The sequence below is a fragment of the Anthonomus grandis genome, chromosome 1, assembly GCF_022605725.1.
Source record: "Anthonomus grandis grandis chromosome 1, icAntGran1.3, whole genome shotgun sequence".
In the NCBI taxonomy this organism is placed as follows: domain Eukaryota; kingdom Metazoa; phylum Arthropoda; class Insecta; order Coleoptera; family Curculionidae; genus Anthonomus; species Anthonomus grandis.
In genome coordinates this window covers 7,324,760-7,351,129 of record NC_065546.1, presented here as the reverse complement: position 1 = coordinate 7,351,129, position 26,370 = coordinate 7,324,760, and the positions used below count along the sequence as shown (strand labels likewise).

At 32.6% G+C, this 26,370-nt stretch overlaps 1 protein-coding gene across 1 annotated transcript; it reads left to right on the top strand.

The window, feature by feature from the left end:
* The first annotated feature begins 12,229 nt into the window (after window positions 1-12,229).
* LOC126736563 (V-type proton ATPase 21 kDa proteolipid subunit c''-like) lies at window positions 12,230-25,890 on the top strand. Its single transcript, XM_050440965.1, has 6 exons — window positions 12,230-12,422; window positions 12,510-12,558; window positions 12,619-12,702; window positions 12,821-12,968; window positions 25,019-25,267; window positions 25,445-25,890. The coding sequence occupies exons 1-6, from the start codon at window positions 12,359-12,361 to the stop codon at window positions 25,475-25,477; spliced, it is 627 nt and encodes a 208-aa protein (XP_050296922.1). The 5' UTR covers window positions 12,230-12,358; the 3' UTR covers window positions 25,478-25,890.
* Window positions 25,891-26,370: the final 480 nt, after the last annotated feature.

Sequence of the window (26,370 nt, the reverse complement as noted above, 5' to 3'; positions counted from 1 at the left end):
CGAGATAAACGCTCAGGCCGGTCACACACTGCACGCGTTTTCGTACAAACTTTACTCGTGCGAATACGTACGTACACGCCCCAACGATCCCAACCTTTCAAGTATTATGACAGCGCGCAGACTGGATCCGAATTAATCGTACGTATCCGTACGTCTAATTCCGACGTCCGAAGTCAATCTAAACTTGGTAGAATTTTTCGTGCGTTTTATACATTAATTAAATAAAATATATAGACATGGGTGTAAAAAAACTAATTAACTTGGTTTACAATCACAAATGTTTGTGGGATCAGAAAGATTCAAGTTATCACTTACGAGATCTTCAGCGCAAGGCATGGCTAGAAATATCTACAGAAATGAAAATATCTGGTAAGTAAATTTATTAATACGGCTATTAATAATTAACAGATAAATTAACAGTTTTAATGATTATGTTAATTATATTAGTTTAGTTATTTATATTAGAATTATTTCTTTAAGTGTTACGAGCAAAATAGTTTTTAAGTGCATCCCTGATGTTGTGGGCTCTCGTTGTGGTTCTATTCTCTCCTGCAGTCATGAATCTGTTTTTAATTTTATTTTGTGGCAGTGGTGTTTCCATAGGCAAATCATAAAAAACCTTCCTTATCAATTATAACGTTATGAAGTAAACATATTCATTTTATTATGACATCAGCATGATCGGGATTTACTTCAATTGCTTTTAATAATAATCTCCATTTGCTGCTCAGAATACCAAAGGCACACTCAACAACTTGCCGCTTGCGGCGATACCTAGGTCTCAGAGACAAATCTCGTTGTTAATGTTGCGGTCTACCTAGTATCATGTATCATTGAGACCGACTCCGACGGTTTCATGGGCCTTGCAATGCGACAGTCTCAACTGGTTTCACTGTGATAATGGCTGTGTAGCGCCACTGATCGTCAAAAAATAGTGACTTGGGAGCATTAAAAAACGACGTTTAGTTATTTATTATTTATCAATTCTGTTGGTTATAAATAGGTACAAAATATTTAAAGATGGATGGAAACAAAGCATTTTGGGAAGAATTTATACAGATGTATCGAAGTTTTCCATGTTTATGGGATGTAAAATCGAAAAATTATGCGGACCGGAATTTACGCAATGCAGCATTGGAAGAATTGACCAAGTTAGTTACTCTCATCGACCATTCTTTCTTGAAATGATGTGCGGCCTTCGTTGTTGAAAAAACTTTTATATGATTCACGAACTTCCCTAGCATTAAGATTTGATGGTCGCGGGATTTGCTGTAAGGGCATTAGGGCTCTGCCGACATCTCGTCACTGACCTGGTACTGCTACACGATTCTCTATGTCTTCCGAATCAACATAAGATGGAGGTATATAATTATTGCCTGCATTGCGTCGTAAAAAATTGTGTAGTGTGCAAGCTGCCAGTACTATAACATCCACATTTTTCACGTCAATCGCGATTGTAGTTAAAAAAACACGCAATCTTGAAGTCATAATGCCAAAAGCAGTTTCTACAACGCGACGTGCTCGACTCAGTCTGTAATTAAATATTTTTTCTTCCCTTGATATGTTCTTATCCGGATATGGCTTCATAAGATTTACCATAAGAGGAAATGCTTGATCACCAATAAATGTATAAGGCAGTACATGATGTGCTTTACTGGATACAGTTGCATATGGTGGATTCAAATTATTATTAACAAGTTTCTTGTAAAAAGCTGTTTCGTGTAAAACCCCTCCATCAGAAACTCGTCCGTTGGTCCCCGCGTGTACCATCATAAATTCATACTTTGCATTTACAACTGGCATTAACACAATGCTGAATGTTCCTTTATAGTTGTAAAAGTATGATCCACTATGTGCAGGTTTCACTATTTGTATGTGCTTCCCATCTATTGCTCCGACGCAGTTATTAAATTGCCATAAAGTTTGAAAGTCGTGGGCAACTGATTTCCAACTTTCTTCTGTAGATGGAAACTGAAAAAAGATAAAATAAATTAGATACACTTTTATTTACAAAAATAAATATGTATGATAAGTTAACTAAAATAATATAATAAACAAGCTTATTTTTATTATTTTTAGGAAGATAACAGCCAAATCGATGAGCATGCTGGTTCACCACCCCCAAGGTCTTGTAACAATTTGAACCGACCGACCTCTTCTTGTTCAAGTACGCCTTCAACTGCTTCAACAAAGTTTTCTTTGAAGCGGCAGAGAGATGAGCATGAATTAAAAAAAAAAGAACTTGTCCAGTCTGGCTCATCAAACTTTGACCAATATGGGCCGATCTGCAGGTGACAGACTACCTGAAGACATGTTTGATATAACTGGCAAAAAACTAGCCAATGACTTAAGAGGTATGAATGAACAACAAAGAATTTTTACTGAAAAATTAATCAATGATGCGGTCTACTATGGAAAATTGGGGTTATTGAATGAATTTTGTTCAGTAAATGTTCCACGTCCACAACAATACCAAAATTATATGCCGCCCCCGTCTCAACGTGATTGTACCGAAAGGTTTGGAATCGATCAGGCAAATCCGACTGATGGAGGAGGGCATCCAAACGTTCATGCAAATAATGATTTCCCAATTACGGAATTATCTTCATTTTTAAGGTTCAATGCACAACCATGAATTTTCTTCAGTATAATTCGATGTTTTCGATGCGCCCTGTATATTCGGCACTCGAATTTTTAATAGACTATTCAATATTTCTGACCTTTTTTTATACCTGAGAATTTTAGAACGATGTTATTTTTATGGACGAAAATACTTGGCAATCGACAACTTCGGGCTGAGTAAAAGTTTATCGTTCGGATAACACTCGATACGATCGAGTGTTACGAAGTGTTACGAGTGTTACGAAGTAATTTGGCAAATAGAGGCCATTGCCGGTGTTAGCGCACACATTTTCGAATTTTGCATCGGGACGAATACTTATTGTGGTCAATTTTGGAACGAGTAAATTATTTTCTTTTAAATCCTAACCAAAATCAACGGAGTTGGGAATTTCTGGGTTTATTAAAATAGCGCTCTTCCAGACAATCTCTTCTCTTCCTGCATCCTCGGTAAGTGGTAAATTCCTTATTGGCTTTCTTCCAAAGTTCGTTTCGTCGCGAAAATGAAGAAATATTTATCAATTTTCTACTACCTTTAATATCCCGCATTTTTTGACAGACAAAGCATAAATCTTGCTGTAACAGTTGTTCTCGAGATAGTTTCTCTATCTTACTTTTTTTATTAACCTGTAACATTTTCTTCCGATTTATAATATTGCATATTATATTTTCACCGACATTGAGCATGGTATACAGGATTTTACATTTGGATTCATCCTCATTCGTCATTTCCATTTTTAATAAATCTGAGATATCATCAAATTTCCACGTGGCTGAATTAAATAATGCAGGATAGCCTTGTCTAGTCAATTTCTGAACAGTTTCGTGAGAAGTTTCTGGGCATATTATGCACAGGTTGTAATTGAGAGATTCTAGAATATAAAATGTTACAGGAATGTTACAAAAATATAGAGGTAATATAATAATTTATTCATACCTTTTCCAATACTATGTGAACGCTTCATTGCTTATTTTGGGTTAAAAAAGGAAATTAACTATTGTACTTATTTTATTGCCTACAGCTGGTAAACTTACTATCTGGAAGCGTGTCTATTCACACCCAAGGGCCAAGAGTCCCGATAATACTGCACATAACAGAACACCTTCACACATAACACCTTCGACGAACGAAGCCCGACTAAAAAACAAAAAAGTAGTGTTGGGTTGCTATTTAGCAATCTGCTACTTTTTCACTGCTATTTGGTTTAGTAGCAACTGCTATCTGCTGTGAGTTTAAGAATCGCTGCTATTAAAATAGCAACTGAATTTTTTTACGCAGGCACCTCGGCAGCTAATTGTCTGGTGTCTCGTTGGTTGCAGCGACAGCGGCACTAATATTGAGTTAGGGTCATCATTGATGACCGCATTTTATTAAACTGATTCCGACTGACGCCGACACCCATCGGTTTTTCACCCATTTTTTATCTTTATGGTGCGGCGTCGGCGATAGCGTTATCGGAAAGAAGTCGGCTTTTAATATTTTAAAAATTAAGGAATAAAAATAAAAGCTTTTAGCGATGTTTCTTTGTCCACTCGGTCTGCTTATAGTTTATAATAATTGTTCCTTTTGCAAATTCGCTCATGGCTTTTTACAGTTTAAAGTTTACACTGTTTACAGCTAGGACTAGCTATGTACGACATGTACGTATCGAATAAAACTCAAATAGCACCTGCTATTAAATAGCAGCTATTTTTGATTCGCATTAGCAAAAGCATTTGCTATACGAAAATAGCAGGTTTGTCCCAACACTACAAAAAAGGTTGCGGCCGCGAGGATGATGTAATACGTCGCGTTATACCGTGGCGGGCCGCGGAGTTAATGTTTCAGTACTTGACAAAAAAAATCGTATTTCGCAAACCGTTACCAGTAGATAATTTTTTTTTTTCACCAAAAACTTTTCCATTCCATTTGGCACATTTTTCGTTGATTAATCATATATCTATCTTCAACCTTTCAAAAATTTGCTCGATGTTGAAATGTTCTCCTCAGGTTTGGTACCGCGCCTCCTTTTAAATAATCTGAAAAATTCTGTATAAATACAATATTTTTTTTTGTTATTGCGTTGAAATCTAGAATGATTAGGCTTTCGAATGCTGCAAGAATTTTGAAAAAATATTGAAAAACGCCGATACAATCGCGAGTTAAACACTAAAAATTGTTTTTTTACGATAAATCAAAATAATCGAAAAATAATTTTTTATTCTTTTTTGCAATTGCTAATTTAATGGAGCCCTTCAGATTTGCATCCGTGAACTCATTCCCCACATAGTACATATTTTTCAAAAGTATATCTTCGAGTGCACAGTACATGATTTCGAATTTCGGGGTGCTGATTCCCGACTACTTTATTTCACAATAGTTGCGAAAAACAAATGATGTTTTTTTTGTATTTTCTTAAACGTTTAATTTTTGTTTTATTTTTATACATATACATATTTTGTTTTATATTTTTATAATCTATATATTTTCAGTTTTGATAAATTGAGTTTTTCGCCCAAATACATTTTACCACACAAAAAAGGGAGTCGTGTAAACATCCTAGATACGTTATTATTATGTCCAATACATGACGTAAAATGTCCTAAAAGTAGAATCCTGCGGAAAGTGGACGTCCTATATACGTCCATAGTACGTAATACGTCTTTTGGGGTACGTACTGTGTACGTACATTATCCCAAGTAACAATTTAGATTCTAAAATGGTTATAAATAACTCCTAGAACCTGTTTAAGAAAAATTATTGATTATGCCATTAAGCACAAACAACGTTATTTATTAGCCCGCATAACCTCCTGTAATAAAAAAAGGCCCAGCCCTAAAGAGGTTGTCGTTGCCAATAGGCCCTGGCCAATTTAAAACCAGACCGCATATCACAGAACCTATATAGCTAATAGAAATAACCTTTATCGAACCCGAAGATGCCTAAAAGTAACCTGTGTAGAACCTGAAAGCTTTTACGCCTACCTGTTTACAACCCTGTAGCAAAGTCCTTTTAGACTTTAAGGTGGTTATATAGTTTGGCCTGTTCGCCGGTATTGAAGTATTAAAATTTTGCCATTTAGTTTCAAATATGGTATTTCAGAGATACCAAAGTATAAAAATCTGACCTTTTAGTTTTAAATATGATACAGCCAGGGTAAAAATAAGACAACGCCAAAATAAAAAGCAATGGCGACCTTTTCAGTAAGTAAGACTTTATTTTACAAAAAAATATATTATACTGGAATAGATGACCGATTTTCATTGCGCACACCAGTTTCTTGAAAAAGTTGGGTGTAATTAAACTGTAAAACACGCGCGCCTTTGATATCTTACAAATTAAACATTATTCAGTGCCAATAAAAAAATAAAAAATTATTATATTTTTATTTCTGAGATGCTTTAGTGATAATATGTACTTAAATGCTCCAGTGTCTTTATATATTATCTAAATTGTTTACATATTACATTATTTTTGCCTGTATTTGAATAACTGAAAAATGGAAGAATTACATTTTTATCAAAATGGACGCCTAGCAGGGTATGCTTTTAAGCTGCTATAATAACTTAAGTAAGTGTCAAAAGCTATGTCGTAGGACCAAAGGTTTAAAAAAATGCCAGTGGGTTTTAAAAAAAGCTAAAACAGGGCTAACTAGCATCTTCCAGGACTTATAGGCCACTTTTAATAACCAATTAGCTGGCAAAGTCTGGGCGAATTTCAATAAATGGCTTTTAGGCATTTAGTAGGATCTATTGGCATTATTTATTACTACGCGGGATTTCTTGAGTCTTCTTTATTGCAATTCAGTTTGCGTTTGGTTTTGGTGGTTCCAGTTACTGTGAAAATAAAAGTGTGTTTTTTTATCGTTCAAATTGCATACAGGGCTGTATTTAGGTACATAAAAAGATAAGTTAATTTTAGTTCATATAATAAAGATAAATACAGATTGTTGCAAGTTTAGAGGTTATGAGTACCAAATCATTTTTCTCTTAACACACCCATGCAATATTTCAATTCAAAGTATATTAGCACTACAAAAAAATTGAACAAATATAATGATTGTAAGATTGTATGTATTTCCAATAAGTTAATACGATGTGAATCCCCGAAAATCAACACTGTCAGATGTTATTTGCTGTCAACAATCGACGACAACCAACCTAATGCGAGGCGATCCGGTGTTGCCATGTCTTGTTGCTAAAGGACCGTTTATACTTAATATTAACGCTAACGCTATGGGATCGTTTAAATTTTTGAGTAACGTTCGGATTCATGCTTATTCGTGCTGTTGAGGATAAACGTCACGAATAAATCGTGAACGTTCACAACACTAGTCATAACAAATTACATTTTTTATTTAATTTTACTCTTTTTTAATGGGTTTTGACTTTTTAAAGTTAAAAAAAAGCTTCAACAATAAAGGTAATTTATGTTTAGATTTATATTCTTTATAAATTTTGGATTTTTTTTATTACTAAATTTAATAAATACAAAAATATAATACATATAAAAAGCATATTTTTAAATATTTAAAACTTAAAAATTGTATAGTATTGGACTTCATATTTTGGTACGTTTTTGGTTACTGTGAGCAATCATACCTACTTTAATTCTTGTATTAACACTACATTTTTGTCTTTGTAATAGTATTTTAGATTGAATTAAGTTGATTCGGTACTGGAAAACCTATTGGATCAAACATTAACCTAAGCAATATTTTTTTTTAGAAAATGCCATTTAAAGTGGTCCAAACTATAGAACGGGGAACGATATGTATATCAGCAGTCGATTTGTCAATATTGACCTCCCGCAATATCCCGTAAATTTATTTTACATGGAGTAGCCAAAAAAGTTTTAGGGTCCTTCGGAAACTTAACCTCTGTATTTTTATTTAAAATTTTTAAAAGATCTTTAATGGAAACGTGTCTAATGTTATATTTCAGTGCCCAATCTTTTAAATCTTGACTAAAATCAAATTTCTTAAAGTCATCAATTTCATCATCTTCATTCCAATCCATCGATGAACTTGGTTGTTATGAAGCCAGTTTTTCTGTTAAGCCACTGGTACTGGCATCGTGAATATCTGATTCTAGAGGATCAGGTTCAATGCCAAGACCGCCATCAGTTAAATTACGAGAATTATCTTCTTCCGGTGTATCTATTGCAAACTAAATTTTTTTTTACGTTATAATCTACCAAAATTGTCAATATTTTATTTGTCATATTTACCTGACCAGTTGTAATTTGTTGGAAATTTCGCTTCACTTTTCTTTTAAAATTACCAGTTCTTACAATTTTGTGTCAAGACATCCCTGTATTCTAAGAATAAATGACGTAGGATTTAATAGTCGCGACCATCCGCAAACTGTGTTTTATTGTGACTAGTTGGTTAAACCTTATCCCATAAAGTTATCTTATTATCCATATGACTTTTAGCAAGTCCTTTAGGTGTTAAAAAATGCTATATTTTCCGGAATAGGCCGTATAAAGTGCCAAATATTTAGGCAATTGATTTAAGACCATATGGTTCTGAATAGGTAATTTTAATGCTAAAATCGTTCTATATTGGAATTTTGATTGCCAAATTAATGCTGAAAAAAACCTCTCCAAAACCTTATTATCTCAAAACCATCAAGCCCTCGTTTATGGCCATAACAACGTTATTGTTGACACTTGACTAGAACTAATTAGATTTTTAATTTACCTAAGGTTCCTAGTTCCTATTAGCACAAAATTTAACCTAAATAGTTCTATCAAGCAAGCCAATGACTATTGCAGAACCTTGGTGCGGCTAAAAGCCAACTTTAAAAACCAACTGCTTGAGAAAATGTTACTTGGTATGTCGTGGAATACGTACAAAATACGTATTTAGTACATATCTGTGCTGATTGGGTAAACAATTCAATATTTTTTTACTAAATAACTTTCATTTGTAGAGATGTACAACCATCTGAAATCGATTCATATATTGATTATTAATTAAGGTACTGTTGGGTAATAAGGCCGGGCAGGTAATAAAGCCAAAGTTATCCCAACGGATACCTTAATATTCTGTGGTCCTAGTGGCACCATCTAGGTGTAGACAGATCTAACACAAAACAGTTGGCGCTTTGCGAGCTAGTATACATTCCTCCATTTACCTACATGCACGTGTTTAAAAATTTGGAAGTGTTTTCGTGCCCGTGTTGTAAAAAATACCTGCAAAAGGTGAGTAACATTTTTTGGTAGTTTGATTAGAGTATTGTTTGCATTATATTTTCCAAATTGTGTTGGTATATAGATTAACTTAACATAGTTGTTTCGTTTTATTTACTCTTTTTTTGTTACATCTAACCTCAAAAAGAAAATGGATGCCAGACTTGTAACAAGGCCGCGGCCTTATTACCTGCCTTACCATTAAATTTGTTTGCAGATAATAAAGCCGGCTACAAAATAATGCGTAATTTTTTGTAAATTTATCTTAATTGTTTACGCTGGCAAAAGTCTTAAAAAAATAATCCCATTACTTATATATTTTTTACTTACTTATATATTTTTTTAAAGAAATTTCCCACCTTATCTCAATGCAATGAGCTCCCGGCCTTATTGCCTGTCGAAATGGTTACCTTTAAGTTTCTAGCCAGGTAATAAGGCCTATTACAAGATGGTCTAAAAGTTGTTTTTCCATGTAGGATTCCTGCGGAAGTCTTAGAAAATAGTTTTTTATACCAACGTGTCAGCAACAGTTACAGCGCGGAGCAGTTTTCTAGCTTAGGTAAGTATTATAGCTGTAGCTATAATGTTCCGGCCATATTATCTGTCTCCTACATACGCAGTAGAAAATACTTTTTTATTTTTCAGTTATGGGGAAAAAAAATCGAGGAATACGAGCAAATTGGACCGAAGAAATGATGGAAGAGGCCCTTCAGCTATTAAGGAGTGGTCGGTCTCAAGAATGGGTGGAACAGCAATCTGGGATTCCGCGTCGTACCTTAAGGAATCACCTTAAATCCGGTTCCTCAAACAGGTCATTGGGAGCAAAACCAGTATTAAATATGGAACAGGAAACGGACTTAGAAAGGAAAATATTGAGATTTTCTAGCAGAGGCTTTCCGTTAACTTCGAAAGTTTTACGCCGAAGTGTTTTCAATTATTGTGGGAAAATGAGCGTTAAACATAAATTTAACCGGGAAAAAAAATTGGCGGGTAAAGAATGGTACCGTGCCTTTCTAAGACGCCATCCACAAATAGCTCAACGCAAAGCACAGCAATTAAATCCTGCCCGAGCTCAGAAATTGAATCATTTCATTGTAAATGATTATTTTGATAAATTGGATGCTCTGCTGTGTAGAACCGGATTAAAACATAGCCCCGAAAAAATTTACAACATGGATGAGAAGGGTTGCAGATTAACCCTTCATCACCAGCAGCTAGTACTAGCCCAAAAAGGTGCCAAAAGAGTGCACTTAGTGGCGCCTGAACATGCGGAAAACGTCACAGTAGTCGCTTGTGCAAATGCCCTAGGCCATGTCATACCACCTATGATTTTATTCAAAGGGCAACGTGGAAAACCTTGCTATTCTGATGGTGTACCAGCAGGCTCAGCTGTACACATGACCGCAAAGGGCAGCATGACGACTGAGATATTTATCAAATGGCTGGAGCACTTCTCACAATTTATGTCTTCCCCTCCAACAATTTTAATTTTTGATGGAGCGTCAAGTCACCTAGATGAGTCCATTGCTGAAAAGGCAGAAACTTTAGGAATTGAGCTTTTATGCCTACCCAGTAATACGACTCACGAGCTCCAGCCAATGGACAAATCCGTTTTCCGGTCTTTTGAATCCCACTGGGATCAACAGCTTCTTGAATATTGGAGTCAACATCCTGATAGAAGGTTGAGTAAAGAGAGATTTTCTGATGTATTCACGCCAGTCTGGGGAAAGTGCATGACTATTAATAACATCTGCAATGGTTTTAGATCAACTGGTATCTACCCATTCAGTAGAAACGCCATTCCTGAACATGCATTCGCCCCAAGTCTTCCAACTCATCGTGGTCAAAATATTGCAGCTGAAAATAGTGACGAAAGTGCCATAGTAAGGGAAGAACTTTGGGATTCGGAAGATGATATTCCATTAGCAACATTATTTAAGACAACTAAGGATAACAAGTACAACAATCAACAGTACATTCCTGTACCAGCCCTGCAGATCAGTCTCAGTCTCAATCAACTCAGTCAGAAGATTTAGCTGAAAAAGGAGAAACTTCACATCAAAACTCTTTCTCTGAAGTTTTAGTTACACCTGATATGGCACCAATAAAAACCTCCAATCGAAGAAAGGCTTTGAATTATCGTGCTCAAGAGGTCAAAAGGCACATATTTAAGGATCGTAGTTCTGGTAAAAAGGTTACCAATATCTCAAAAAAGGGTTCTGTTGTGAAGAGGAAGTCCGCCAATACGCCAACTACGAGCCTTTCAGCTGTATGGATGTGTTCTGTTTGCCTGCTTGACTTTGTAGACGATATGAGAGCATGTTCATCTTGTGGTACTTGGGTTCACGAAGAATGTGTTGGACTAACAGTTGAAGATAAAGAAGCATTTATTTGCCCTGAATGCATGCCCTGAGGAAATTTTAAAAATCGGCCTTATTACCTGCTACAAATTTTACTCCGTGGCCAAAAGAGTTGTTTTTATTTTTTTGCATTATGAATGTTTAAAAATTCTTGTTTTCATTTTTTAGTTATATTTTTTAAAAGAATACATGTTGATTTATCTTTTGTATCTTACTTTGTAATAAAAATATTTTTTATTTGGTTATAACAAAAATATTTTTCTTAACCCGGCCTTATTACCCAACAGTACCTTACATAAAAAGTTTCATTCGAATCCTTTTAATATCTAACAATTAAATATTTTTTTACCAAAAAACTTTTGTTTGTAGAGGTTTCCAACTATATGAAATCGATTTAGATATTTATTCTTAATTACATAAAAAAGTTTAATTCGAATCCTTTAAGAATTTTGGAAGTTATAGCCATTAAGATTTTTTGGAACTTCTAACAATTTAATAATTTTTTACCAAAAAAACTTTCGTTTGTAGAGGTTTGCAACCATCTGAAATCGGTTTAGATATTTATTATTAATCACATGAAAAAGTGTCAAAAGAATCGTTTGGGAGTTTTGGAAGTTACAGCCTTTAGTTTTTTTGTACATCTATCAATTCAATCATTTTTTACTAAAAACTTTCATTTGTAGAGGTTTTCAACCATCTAAAATCGGTTTAGATATTTATTATCTATTATAGAAAAAAAATGTTATTCAAATCCTTTGGGAATTTTGAGCCTTTTCATTTCTCTAACATTTGACTTTTTAATTAATTTTCACAACGAAACCGTAATTTGTAGAGGTTTGAGACCACCGTATGTTGATTAAGGTATTCATTGTTAATATCTGGACAAAAAATTATTAAAATCCTTTGGGAATTTCAGGTGATACGGGCATTATATTGATTAAATAACAGGGAGCGCGGACTATAAATTGGTTGCTGGACATCCATCGGACGCTAGCTTCACACACATGTTGTGTAGTAACTTGTAGCAAATTTCCGAACGTACTTTATCAGGTGATTCTGACGTTTAACAAACTGTCATATACGGCACGGCAACGTCGCAATCAGGTGCAGTAGGCAATTACTTTTGTGATGTTCCTGCCGAGTTTTTAAATATCTTTGATCCTTTTATTAAAATTTCGTCTTATTTTTTCTTACTATTAAAACAATGATGAGGTACCATTTAGCTTACACATTGGGGTACCTATCTACCGCCGCCCTGGTAATCCTACGTAAGTTGTTCATGTCCTAAATTACAAAAATAGGTGTATGTTTATCTCGTGACCAGTATGACATCACATGACTCTTTTCTTTTCCAGCCCTTTATTATCTTTTAACCGGAAAAGGGGAGCAAATAAGTATAGGATGGTGAGCTACAATGAGTATTTTAATATTGGGCAATTTTTGGGCTAATAAGTATGTTTTTAGGTTCTTCGAAAATGTCTCTCCTTATATGTGGGCTTCAATGGGAATTGGGTTAGCGGTGGCCCTTTCTGTGGTAGGAGCTGCTATGTAAGTCTTAGAAAATAAATTTTTTATTTAGAGAGCTACATTATTACACACCATTATTATGTAATTGTAAGGTGTAAAAATCTTGAATAGGTTGATTTTATCATTCTATTTTTTTAAGGGGCATTTATACCACTGGAGCTAGTATTGTAGGAGCAGGTGTAAAGGCGCCTAGAATCAAAACCAAGAATTTGATTTCTATTATCTTTTGTGAGGCTGTGGCTATTTATGGGCTGATTACTGCTATTGTGTTGTCCAGCAATTTCCAGGTAAAAATTACAGTAGATCCACACTAATCTGAAACCCCAAAAACATAGGGAAGTTTGAATTAGTGGGTTTTCCAGATTATGTAAGACAATATTTGTTTAATTAAAACTAATGCATACACATTTTTGTATCTAATTTATTTATTATAATATTTCATAAATGTACATATGTATGTTCATATTATTTTTTACTAAAATACATTTTTTTTAATAGAAATTTCATCACACAGTCTTCAAAGCAACAGATTTTCTTGGGGATTTATGCCATTTTCATCCACCCATTGGATGTACTTGTTAATACATTGAACTAGGGTTGTCAGATTTTAAAAATTGAAAAGCAGGAGGTGGATAGTGCCTTTGAGGGGAAAATAAATAGCGGCACAGGAAAATTTTTTTTGGGGTGTCACTCCTTAATTATGCCACACTTTGGCATAAAAAGCATGAAAATATTATAGATAATAAAACACAACTTAGAAAACTTAACATAAAGATAATTTTTTTTGAAAACTATTTAACAAGTATTGCCCAAATTTTTCCAGGATAAAACAAATAAGTAAAAACAAATAACAACGTAAAAAAAAATATTTTTAAAACCTTAAAATACCAAATTTATTTATGTAATTGCAAAAATAAAATATCACTAAAATCTAAACACACTAAAGGTTATTAATATTTTTGGCTAGATTTAACCTTTTTTATAATATGTGAACCATCCTTTTTTAAAAATTTAGCAAATTCTTGGCAAGATTGGGTGTAATTATGTTTGACCATTAATTCGGCTTCTAATGTTTTTATGCCCAGTTGGTTTCTCTCTTTTAGTAAGGTAACATATTCATCAGAAAGTAAATCTTCATTAACTTCAATATGGAAATCTTTGCAAATTTTCAAAAAGTTTTATTTATCATATTTGGCTTGTTTTGCAAAGCTATTGCACTAAGTGATTTAGAAAGAAAGAAAGAAAATGTGCTATATTACGTAAGAATAATCTTGTGTACAAGCATCCTACAAGCTAAAAAAACAAAACAAAAATACAATTTCAAAAATTGACAAAACAATGAACGAAATTAAGCACAAGAAGACGACATTTTTTGAACATACTTGAATTAAAGATAACTAAATAAAACAATCAATTACTACTAAACCTATCATTAAAAAAGTCATCCAGGTTATAATATGCCTTAGCTAATAAAAGCGTCTTTAATTCTCTTTTAAATTTCTTAACATCCGATATATGTCTTAACACATAGAGGAACATTTTTTTACTCATGTAAATTAATAAGTTTTTGGTAAGGGAAGACGTAGGAATAGGTAGGGAAACATCATTTATACGACGAGTCAAATGGCCAGTGTCAGATAGTAGTTTGGGAATTTTGTAAATAAGAGCAGCTGTTTCTAAGATAAATTTATGGCTCCATAGTATGGTGGTATCATCAGCAAACTGAACCACTTTGCCCTGCAGTTTTAATGAACCCAAATCATTTACATAGAGCAAAAATAATAGTGGTCCTAACACTGAACCCTGAGGTACTCCAGTTTTAAGGGATCTGGAATCGGATAAACATCTAGATACTGTAACTCTTTGGGTACGATTAGACAGATAGGATTCCAGCCATTGCAATGCCACACCTCTAAAGCCATAATTATTGAGCTTAGACAGCAGTATTCCATGATCTACACAATCAAATGCCTTGGATAAATCGCAAAACACTGCCGCCGCGGACTCTCCAGAATTCAAGAACACATAGACACTCTCCAAAAAGCCGAAAACAGCGTCATGAGTCCCTTTTCCCGTTTGAAATCCAAACTGATTTGCAGATAAAATGCAATTATGTTTCAAAAAAGATAAAATTCTGATTTTTGCAAGTTTTTCAACTATCTTGGAGAGGGTAGATAATATAGAAATTGGACGGAAATTACAAGGCTCACTCACATCTCCACCCTTATAAAGAGGCCTCCTTCAAACATGCTGGAAAGATGCCATTATGAAAGGAATTGTTTATGGCAGAAGCTAAGGCATTCAATGCTGAGTCAGGCAAAAGGAGTAGTAATTTTGATGATATTCCATCAGCTGCAGCTGATTTATGGTTTTTTAAGCTTTTAATTGCATCTCTAACATCAGTAAGGCTAACAGGATAAAAGAAAAAAGAATTTTGAACTGACATTTGTTGAATATAATGCAAAGGATCAATATTAGTATTCACATCCTTGAGCAATAAATGAGGAATATTACAGTAATAATCATTTAAACTATTTGGTCTTACTTCTGGTTCTGAAACTTTCTTGTGAGAATGCCTGAAGTCATTTATAATTGACCAACATTCTCTCTGCCTATTTGAGGACATATTCAAGCGGTCACTATAATATTTAACCTTAGCTGCTTTTATCGTCTTTCTATATAGACTACGATATTTCTGATGATAAAGAATAATGTTTGCATTAGTTGTAAACTTGCACAGCTTAGCCAAAAAACGGAGGTTTTTAGCTGAAGTTCTGAGGCCTGCTGTGACCCATGGTTTTCTATTTTTCATTTTAAGCCTCTTTTTAGGAAAGATATTAGGTATATTACAATAATAGTCGTTTAAAATGTCAGGTCTTAACTCCGGTTCAGATACTTTTCTATGGCAATGTCTAAAATCATTAATAATCGAACAACACTCTCTTTGCCTATTTGATGACATATTTAAGTGATGCCTATAATAATTATATTTTGCTGCTTTAATTGTTTTTCTGTACAGACTACGGTATTTCTGATGATATACAAGGATATTTTCATTTGTGGTGTATTTGCACAATTTAGTCAAAAAACGGAGGTTTTTAGCTGAAATTCTAAGGCCTCTTGTAACCCATGGTTTTCGTTTCTTAGTTTTAAGCCTCATTTTAGGAAAGCACTGATTGATCCTATCACACAGAACTTAAAAATAAAGTAAGTGGGTCAGAAGCCGTTTCAAGTGCATTCCAATTTACCAAAGCTGTAGCAGCAGAAAAAGCATTGAAATTTCTCCTGCTGAAAATTCTTCCCATATAATGAGATGAAGATAATACAGTATTATATGGCATTTTAGCAAGAACAGCTTCATGGTCGGAAATACCAGATGGGAGTACTGTGCATAAAACGTCATCAAAATTTGTACAGAAATAGTCAATTGTAGTTGCAGATGAAGAAGTTATTCGTGTGAGAGAAAGAACGTGCATTTTCGAGTCGTAAGAATTTAAAATACTTAAAAGAGAAGTACGTGGCAAGGTTTCATCAGTGTAGTTGATATTAAAGTCACCAGCCAATATAACCTTAGAGTGTAGGGACAACTGGGATAAAAGAGAATCAAGTTTGTCCAAAAACATAGCAATATCTCCTGTAGGTGACCTATAAACACAAAGAATATATAAATTAAAACGCTTACAAAAAGAAAGAGAGAATTCAAAAACATTCTCTAACAGAAGATTATCATGCTTATCAATATTACAAAAAATCATTTCAATTGTTTGCCTAGCCAAGATCATGGTTCCTCCATGTATAGATTGTTGACAACAAAAATTTGATATAGGAACATAATCAGGTATTAAAAAACATTCACTAGGCTTCAACCAGTGCTCAGTCAGAAGTACAATATCAGGAAAATTACATGTGTCCAGCAAAAGATGAAGCTCATCCATCTTGTTTCTTAGGGATTGTATATTAAGAATAAAGATACTTTAGCTTTTTGAAGAGCTAATTTCAATCTTACTAGTAGAATATGAACATGAATGAGATTCAACCTTCGTGGACATGTCTATAAAAAAGAATTCAATTCACGATCAGTAATCAGTTCAGACTCATTAATTTGATGATTCAAAGACAACTTATTTGATGAAATCTTAATTTTAAAATATTTGAAAATATGTGCATGTAATAATGATGCCAAGTCTGAACCAAAGTTACTGGCGTGATTAGACTCTAAAATCCCATACAGATTAATATTATTAGCATGAAAAGTATGATAAAGGGCCTTATTACTATTATAGATAACATTATGGTTTAAATAAGTATAAGGGCTTGTCATCACTAAAGTGTATGTATTAACATGATTTTGAATGAAATTTTTTAAAACATCAGATGAAGAACAAATTCCATTTAACATTACTATTAAAAAATCTTCTTTCATAAAGTCCTTAACTAAATTTGATGCTGTCCTAATCACTTCACTGCTTGAACTGCACGGCTTCAGGAAACACTGGACCTTGTAGTAAGCTTCAAACTTTAAACTTATTATCGTCACCAAAGTTATACCTACAAATTAATTTAAATACGTTTTTAAATACTTTAGTTGTTAGTTTATAAAAAATATTTACCATTTCTCCAAGTAGTTTATAATTCTCTCCAAAAATACATCTGCTTCTCGTTTAAACATGGTAACTTTTGTGTGATCATCGCACTTTCTTAATAGGGAAAGCGCTATGGATCCATAAAATTGTTGTTCCTTTTTTAATTTTAATGAGCATCTCAGTGATTGCATAATATTAAATAATTCTATTGATAACGTTTTCTAACTTAGTTATTTTATTGTGCATCGAATTTCCGATATTAAGTAATAAACTTACAAATAAAAAAAAAACGTGTAGTTTAGAAGAACAATACTATTTTATATAAAGATCTTTATCATAGAAAAAAAACTCAAAAATTTTCACCAGCAAAAGATTAATACCTTGACACACAAAACTGGAAAAAACGTTAAAATAACAAATTTTAAGACGTTGAAATAATTAATATGTGCTTACCTAAATAAGCATCAGCAAGCTCATCTTCAAAAAAAGTTTCCAGTAATGGCGGGGGTCGTTCTTGCGATTGAAAATATGATTTAACGGGACTAAAATGTTTTAAAAGACGTTCAGTGGCAGGAATTAAAGAAAGATATCTTGTTGGAACGGCTCTTAATAAATCAGACCATTCTTCTTCGCAAAAAATGAAAAATTCTTTTAATTCATTCACTTAAATTCATTGTAATACTTAATAACTAAAGATTCAACATCATACTTAAGTGCTACTTGCCCGTGCTTCCCGGCATTATGTATGATATGGCAAACACATCCAATAGGAATAATATTTTGATTTAATTTGTTGAGTTCAGTAATAACACTGCTTTTTGCCGAAGTTTACGGAAGCGTTATCTGCGCAATAAGCCGTAACGTTTAAAATATTTAAGTTCAAACTTTCGACCAAACATTTGGCAATATCTTCTGACTTTTTTGAGGTGGCCGAATAAAATTTCAACAGTTTTGTGCAAACACCAACGTCCTTTTTAAAATATCTAATAACAAGGAGAAATGTTTTACCATTCCCTTTATTTGACGCATCAGTTGCTATGCAGAATGGCTGATTATTGGTTAAGTCATTTAAAATAATATGTTTCGATTCTGGGCCAAGAATGTTTGTAACAATTTTTGTTGCTTTGGTTCTACCGCAGCAATAACGTTCGGCAATTTTTGAGTCTTGAAAAATCGTTTTAAATATTTTTCCCGCACAATCAGTTGAAAAATAACTATGAGCATGTTTGATGAAAAACGAAAGCACATTCTGCTTGAGCTAATAATTGTGAGATACAGTTAAATAATTTTTTTCAAGAGCAGATTTTTTATTTGGGAGGAATCCATAGCCTGAATCAATGCTGTACAATTTGGAGGCAAAAACATGAGAAAAACTTTTAAATATTCTGAAGTATGACCTGGGGTATTGTCCAATAAAAGCAAAGCCTTTACTTCTAAAGTGTCATTTCAAAGGTAGACCAGGAATAAATTATTTCTTAAAAGGAAAATTTGTTTTTCACCCCATGATTTTTCTTGACCTCTAAAAAACTGGAAAGATGGTAGAAACAAACCCACATGGTGTTTTTGCATTTCCAATAACAAACAATCAAAGTTTATGATCTCCAGAAGCATTTGCACAAGACATAAGTTGTTGATAGAAGAGGCATATTATTCTCTTGAGGAATTTTATAGTGATAGGATTTCATGATTAAAGATTTCCTAATGTTAAAAATGTGAATTTAAAATCAATTTACCTGTATTTATGTTGAACTGCTTTTATACAGTATCAGACAAAATTAAAGCAACTTTTAAAACATTTGCATAAATTGTTTATATTCAATTCCCTACAAAATGTTTTATAAAAATCTGTTGGATCTGTTGCAGGCAAGAATCTTGTTTGTTTACTGTACAGTTTTTCTTGTGCTTCAAAGTCGAGATAAAAAAAAAAATCATAAAAACAACTGTTACAAAATTAGAGCAGCTTAAAAATAAACTTTCAATATTGTATGAGAAACTGTGCAGTTGTGAGGTTTTTATTTAAAAGATGCCACATGGTGCATTATTAAGAAAAAAGAGCATAAGTAAAAAAGGAACGCAAGAATGTTATTTGCTAGGTTTCATCAAAACTGGACCCCCCATGATTGGAAAAAGGTACTTTTTTCTGATGAATCTATATTTCTTACATTTTCAATAGAGAAAAGACAATTTGTAAGACGTCCTGCAGGAAAAAGGCTTGACCCAAAGTATGTTGATACTATTATAAAACAAGGTGACAGCAATATCATGGTGGTTTTCGGCTTATGGAATAGATCCTATTTACAGAAATAGGGGCATAATGGACAGGTTGGAATATGTTAATATATTGGAAAACCTAATGCTGCCTTATGCAGAATGGGAAATGCCCCTAAAATTCATATTCCAACATGGCAACAACCCAAAACACACCGGTAAAATTCTGAGTGGTTTACTAAGTAAAAAACTAATTTTCTAAAGTGGCCACCGCAATCGCCAGAACTAAATCCCATAGAAAATCTATCCATGGGAAATACTGGAAAAACGTGTTCGTCGGTCACAAATACATAATGCTGATCATTTATGATGATTATAAATGAACTGGTAGCTTCAATGTCGAAAAGATGCGATGAAAGCATTAGGAACAGTGGGTACTGGATGAAATATTGATTTTTGTAGTTAGTTTTTTATTTTGTTAGACAGTTTAGTTTGGAAAGAAGATTAAGTTGCTCTAATTTTGTCGTGATAAAAAATCTTTATTTTAGTTATTTTAATAATATGTAAAAATTAAATGTAAATATTATATTTTACCTGTGCTTCAATTAAACTTTATTTACCAATTAATTTAAAACATATAAACCATAACATGCTACTTAAAATTAATGATTTAAAAAACTGCTATAATTTTGTCCAATACTATATATATAAATAATTTTTACTCAAATTCTTCTATAGCTTTCTATTATTCTTTATTGTTTGTTTTTTATGCTGTTTATTTTATTACCTATTCTTAATTATTTAGTTTATTAAACTTGACTGTAGTTTTGCTTTATGTTATTGACATTGCTATGTTTACATTGTAATATTTATTCTTTTTTAAATTTTGTTTTCTCTCAGCTTCATAAATAAGAACATTGAGCTCTTATTATAACAAAGCACCTTTGAATGTCACGTTTAAAATTAAGCAGAAGCAAGTTTTTTCGTTTCTTCCTAAAGGGTTCTATAGTGGCTTTATCACTTGATAGTTGTTCATGTGCAACTTTGAATTGCCTGATATTATGACGCTTTTTAAATCTGTCGAGTAACGTAGGTTCGGCTAACGTAGATGTCTTCAGATGAACCTTTTGCATTATTACTTCCCCAAAGATTAGCACATGGAGCCTTCATTGTTGTAGACACCAAGTATTTTTCTTTTCCCAGCACCACATTCGATGTGACTTATAAACTCTAGAATTATATATAAGGTCCGATATATAAGCTCCGATTTATATAGAAGGGGAGCTCACAAAAGAAACTTATCTACTTCTTAAGAGGACCAAGCAGCATTTAAAGGACTCGTATAAATATATTTGGCACAGAAATGGCAACATTTTAGTTCGAAAAGCTGATGGTGAAAGGTACTTAGTAATTAGGAATGATATGGACTTAGATGAAATTACTGCTTAATACTTCTTGTTATCATATTTTGAGTATATACTTTTTTGTTTATTTATTTTTAATTTACCTATTATAAAATCATTTAAAGAATATGACGGACAAACTAAAAATAGGTCAAATTAATATTCGTTCCTTGTTGCCAAAGTTTATTAATTTTAAATCTTATGTATTAGATAATAATGTAGATATAGTAGGGTTATCTGAAACCTGGTTAACTAATTACACGACGGATGAGTTTCTTCGAATTCCAGGCTATAATTTAGTTAGGCAAGATCGCTCTACTGGTCGAGGAGGGGGGGTAATGTTTTATGTAAAGAGTTTTATTAATTTTCAAATAATTAATTGTTTAACTGGGAATTATGCAGAACAATTATGGTTAAAAATCAAAATTGAAAACAAGATATTTATAGTAGGATGTTATTATAGGCCGCCCAATAGTAATATTTATAATTTTTATGATGAATTTGAGGTAAATGTTTCCACTTTACTAACAGAATGTGACCTTTTCTTGTGTATGGGCGACTTTAATGTAAATATGTCTAATCTGCAATCTAATGTTGTTGAACTCTTCTTATCCATTCTAGAGTCTTTAAGTTTAAAGCAAATGGTGGATGAACCTACTCATCAAGGACTCTCAGGTGAAACACTTTTGGATTTATTTATTTGCTCGCATGAAGAATTTATTAGTTCGGTAAATATAGATTTAAATTCTAACTTTTCAGATCACTATTTTCTAACATGTGACTTAATCTTAAAAGTAGCAAAGCCGGAGGCTTTTTTTCATACTTATAGAGATTTTAAAAATTTTAACAAGGAGGATTTCACTAGGCAACTAGAGACCATTCCATTTGATGTAATTTTTTATTTGACAAATTTAAACGCTAAGATCGATGCATTTACCAACTGTTTAATAGAACTTTTTGATATTTACGCTCCAAAAAGAACTGTACGCATTACTAAGAAAAAAATTCCTTGGATAACACCTAATTTAAAATATTTAATGTCACTTAGAAATAAAGCTCTAACTAAGTATAAGAGGAGTAAGTTGCGTGATGACTGGGAATCTTATAAAGAGTTAAGAAATTATGTAAGTGCAACTTTTAAGAGGGAACAGAGGGGGTATTTTGAAAATCAAATCAGAATTAACGGATCTAGAGAAAATTGGAAATTGATGCGTGACTTAGATATTTATGGGTCATCAAAAAATAGTGCGATTCCGGAGCGTTGGTCTGCAGAGGATATTAACAACTATTTTGTTAATATACCACAAGTTAATCCTGATGCGGATTTGTTAAATTTTTACCTTAATAATACATTATCAAAGGCCAATGTTTTTCATTTCAGATTAGCTACAGATCAAGAAGTTAAAGATGCTCTTTTTCAAATTAAATCAAAAGCCATTGGAGATGATGATATTGGTATTGATATGTTGCTACTTTGCTGTCCTATAATTCTCCCTGTAATAACACATTTAGTAAACTATAGTATAGAAAGATAATCTTTTCCTGATAAATGGAAATGCTCTTTGGTAACACCTCTTCCTAAAGTAAATAATCCTGTAGAATTGAAGGACTTACGCCCGGTTAGTATACTTCCTACTCTTTCTAAGGTCTTAGAAAGAATTCTTAATATCCAGATAAGGGAATATGTACAAAAATATAATTTACTACCGGAAGTACAGTCTGGATTTCGACCAGGATACAGTTGCTCGACGGCGCTTTTGAAGGTCACAGATGATATTATTCAAGCTATCGAAAATGACGAACTAACTGTCTTTATTCTTCTAGACTATTCAAAAGCGTTTGACAGGATAAATCACACTCTTCTTTTGGCAATTTTAAAATATCTGGGTTTTAATATACATTCATGCACCTTAATTGCTAGTTATTTGCAAGGTAGAAGTCAAAGGGTAAAATTGAATGGTAAATTGTCCAATGCAAAACAGCTTTTATTTGGTGTTCCACAGGGATCCATTTTGGGACCTCTTCTGTTTACATTGTATACTTCACAGATGGCCAAATACATTAGATTTGCACTTCTTCATTTTTACGCAGATGATACACAAATGTATAAATCCTGTAAGTTACACCAATTGCTACAAACCATAAATCAATTAAATGAAGATTTAAGTACGCTTCTATCAATCTCACAGAAACATTGTTTAGAGCTCAATCCTTCTAAATCTCAAGTCTTACTTTTTGGTAGAAACAGGGCACAAAATTCACAATTACCTAATATTAAATTAACGTTAAATGACGAAAGTCTTATTGTCACCGATTTTGCTAAGAATTTGGGCCTAATTTTAGATAGCAGTTTAAGGTTCACTCAACACATTAATATGTGTATAAAGAAAGCCTTTATCAATTTAAAACTTATATTTAAGCAAAGACACTTATTAACAACTTCAATGAAAAGGATGCTCTGTGACTCTTTAGTGCTTTCCCATTTTAATTTTGCAGATGTAGTATATGGACCATGTTTGCTAGAAAGAGATAAATACCGTATCCAACTAATACAGAATCATTGCGTAAGGTTAATTGGGGGTCTGCGGGGCAGGGAACAGGGAGTATCGGCTAAATTAAGAGAGTTGAACTGGCTTAGAATGGATGAGAGGCGTATTTATCACTCAATAGTTTTAGTTTATAAAATAATAGCAAGGAAATGTCCAGAATATTTATACAAAAAAATTAAGTTTCGCACTGAAATACATAACTTAGATCTTCGCGACAAAGGCTCTATAACCATACCACGTCACTCCACGTCTATCTTTGAGAGATCTTTTATTTATAATATAGCGAAGCTTTACAACAGGATTCCAAATAATTTGAAACATTTGCCGGAAGTATCTTTTAAAAGAAAAATTAGGTCTTACATTAAATATTTGATGTAGTATATTATGATGTTTTATAGTGGCTAATCTGATTGCAATAATGTTTAGGGTGTAGTACTTATTGATATGAAATACTAAACTCACGAATTTACATATAACTTGCTTTTTTTATATAAATTATAGTACCTATGTAAATTGTTATGTAGTTAGTTTTAGCTTAAGGTATAGGGTTCAGTAGAGTAGCTATAAGCTAGACTGCGCCGTAATAGACCTTAGCAATAAGTTTATATCTTTGTATTATATGGGAAAATAAAAGTCATTATTATTATTATTATTATTATTATATATCTTCCTTTTTATTCTTTTTAACATCAGCAGGGCTTGATTTACCATGTTAAATTTCTGGGCAATTTTAGGATAACTTTTTCCCCTATCCAATATTTCAATTATTTCTTGTCACTAATAATTAAAATTTTATGTTAACTAATTAACGAATTGGTGAAACCGAGGTCGGCCGTTCGGACTACAGAGATCAGCCAGAGGTATTAAGAGTTTTGTAAGAATAAATTTAAATAGACAGCTTTTTTATTGTTTATAGATTAGTACATTTGTAAAAAACAGGCTTTCTACTCAACCCAACTAAATCTAAACTTATATTAATAAAAAAATTCATCAAAGTTTCAATTTTTTTAAATATTCTATTGAGGGTATTTGTTACAAGACATTATCATTACAGATACTCGCTTATCCTAAATAATTCAAGATTTAATATCCTATTTTTAAGTTTCTATACAACAATACTATTAAAACTTTGAAACGGTTATTCGACAGGACAGAACAAATATTTAAATATAGTATTATATAAATAAATACAAGAATTCAATCATAGAGAGATACAATTATGGCTATACTTGATATTTCCCAGTTAAACGGTAGAACTCCATAAAGTTTATTCTAGATAGGATTCTATTGTTTTTTTCCTGTTGTTTACGTACACTAAGAGTCTTTGAGGTGTTGAGTAGCAATTTGGTCTCCGTATGTTTATATCTTGTGAGCTTTTAAAAGAACATTTAATATTTGCTTTTTTGCTAAAGAGAAATTAAAAATTTGAGTGAAACAGCATATTTTAAATTTATTTCTTGAGTCTGTTCCATATTTTAATAAGAATTGCAATAACTGCAAATTGGATACACATTATTTAGGATAAAGAAAAAAATATTAAAGAACTTATTGACTAAAATAGTCCCAGTATTCACCTTTATCATTTCTTTTTCAGAGATTTGATATAGAATCAAACATATCCGATCAAGTCAGAATGAAGAACTTTGTGGGGTCTCATGTAATATTTGGCGCAGGAATCATTGTTGGTCTGGTTAACCTGTTCTGCGGTCTCTGTGTTGGCGTTGTAGGTTCAGGAGCTGCCATCGCCGACGCCGCTAACAAGTCGCTGTTCGTCAAAATTTTGATCATTGAAATTTTCGGTAGCGCCATTGGTTTGTTTGGACTTATCGTCGGAGTTTTCTTGGTAAGTATGCATATTTTTTGTAAATTTCAAGAAAATAGATATCAGATTTATAGGATGCAATATTTTTATTGGTATTTCCTTAATAAATAACATCTTAATTAGTGACAAACTAACTTGTTAACAAATTATTGCTTCTATCAATCAAACTAAGTAATTATTAAAAAACTTTTTTTCCAGACATCTAAAGGTAGTATGGGTCCCTCCGCTTAATAAGCAGCCAGTATTAAAATGTTACTTCTGTTGACATCAATATGATGAAGTATAGAATTTGTAAATTCCTGATCACCACTAATTAGCAAAATTATAGATCCATCATTAAAATTTGTCATAACACATTCCATTTATTGAACGATTCATATCTTAAGTAGTGTTATATACGAAATTATATTATGTTTTAAGAAATAAATGGTATTATAGGAAGTACCCATGTAAAAATAACTATATCTAGAATCATTTGTTTGTAACATTATATTATGTATAATAGTTTTATCATTGTTCTGATTAAAAATTACATTGAAAAAAGTCTCTAAATTTGTAAATAGGTATTCAGCAAATCATGGCCAAATTTAATTTTTTTTTTATTGTAATTTAAAGAATATGAATATAAGTTAGTTTTCCCAATATTGAATGTGTTCTATTTGTACCCCATTTACAGCTTTAATATTAAGGTATATTAAATTCAGATATATTTTTTTTACATCACATTTGACGGAGTTTCATATTATACAGTGTGTCCAAGATAAGGATGTCTATCATGGGGATCTCGGCAGCTATAGGAGATACGAGGTTGATTAAATTAGAGAAAAGTTGCGCATTTTAGAGCCTAACAATATGCCGTTTAGAGCATATTTAGCCAAATTTTTAAAATTTTGAGTAGTTCCGGAGACATTCGAGAAAAACCGACATTTGCCTATTTCGTTTTAATTTTTTGTTGGCGTTATTTAAAGAGATATGGAAAAACAAAAGACACTTTCTCATGGCCACTTTTTAAGCTCTAAAAAATAACATTGCGAGATTTTTCGTACGACGTTCGAAGAAAGCATCATCAACTTAATTTTTTCATATGGCGCGTAAAAAAAAGTACACCCTGTATAAAATAGCAT

Coding starts and splice junctions, on each gene's coding strand:
- LOC126736563 (XM_050440965.1), top strand. CDS start 12,359: ATGATGAGGTACCATTTAGCTTACACATTGGGGTACCTATCTACCGCC. Junction 12,423..12,509: donor CGCCGCCCTGGTAATCCTAC/GTAAGTTGTTCA, acceptor TTTCTTTTCCAG/CCCTTTATTATCTTTTAACC. Junction 25,268..25,444: donor TTATCGTCGGAGTTTTCTTG/GTAAGTATGCAT, acceptor CTTTTTTTCCAG/ACATCTAAAGGTAGTATGGG.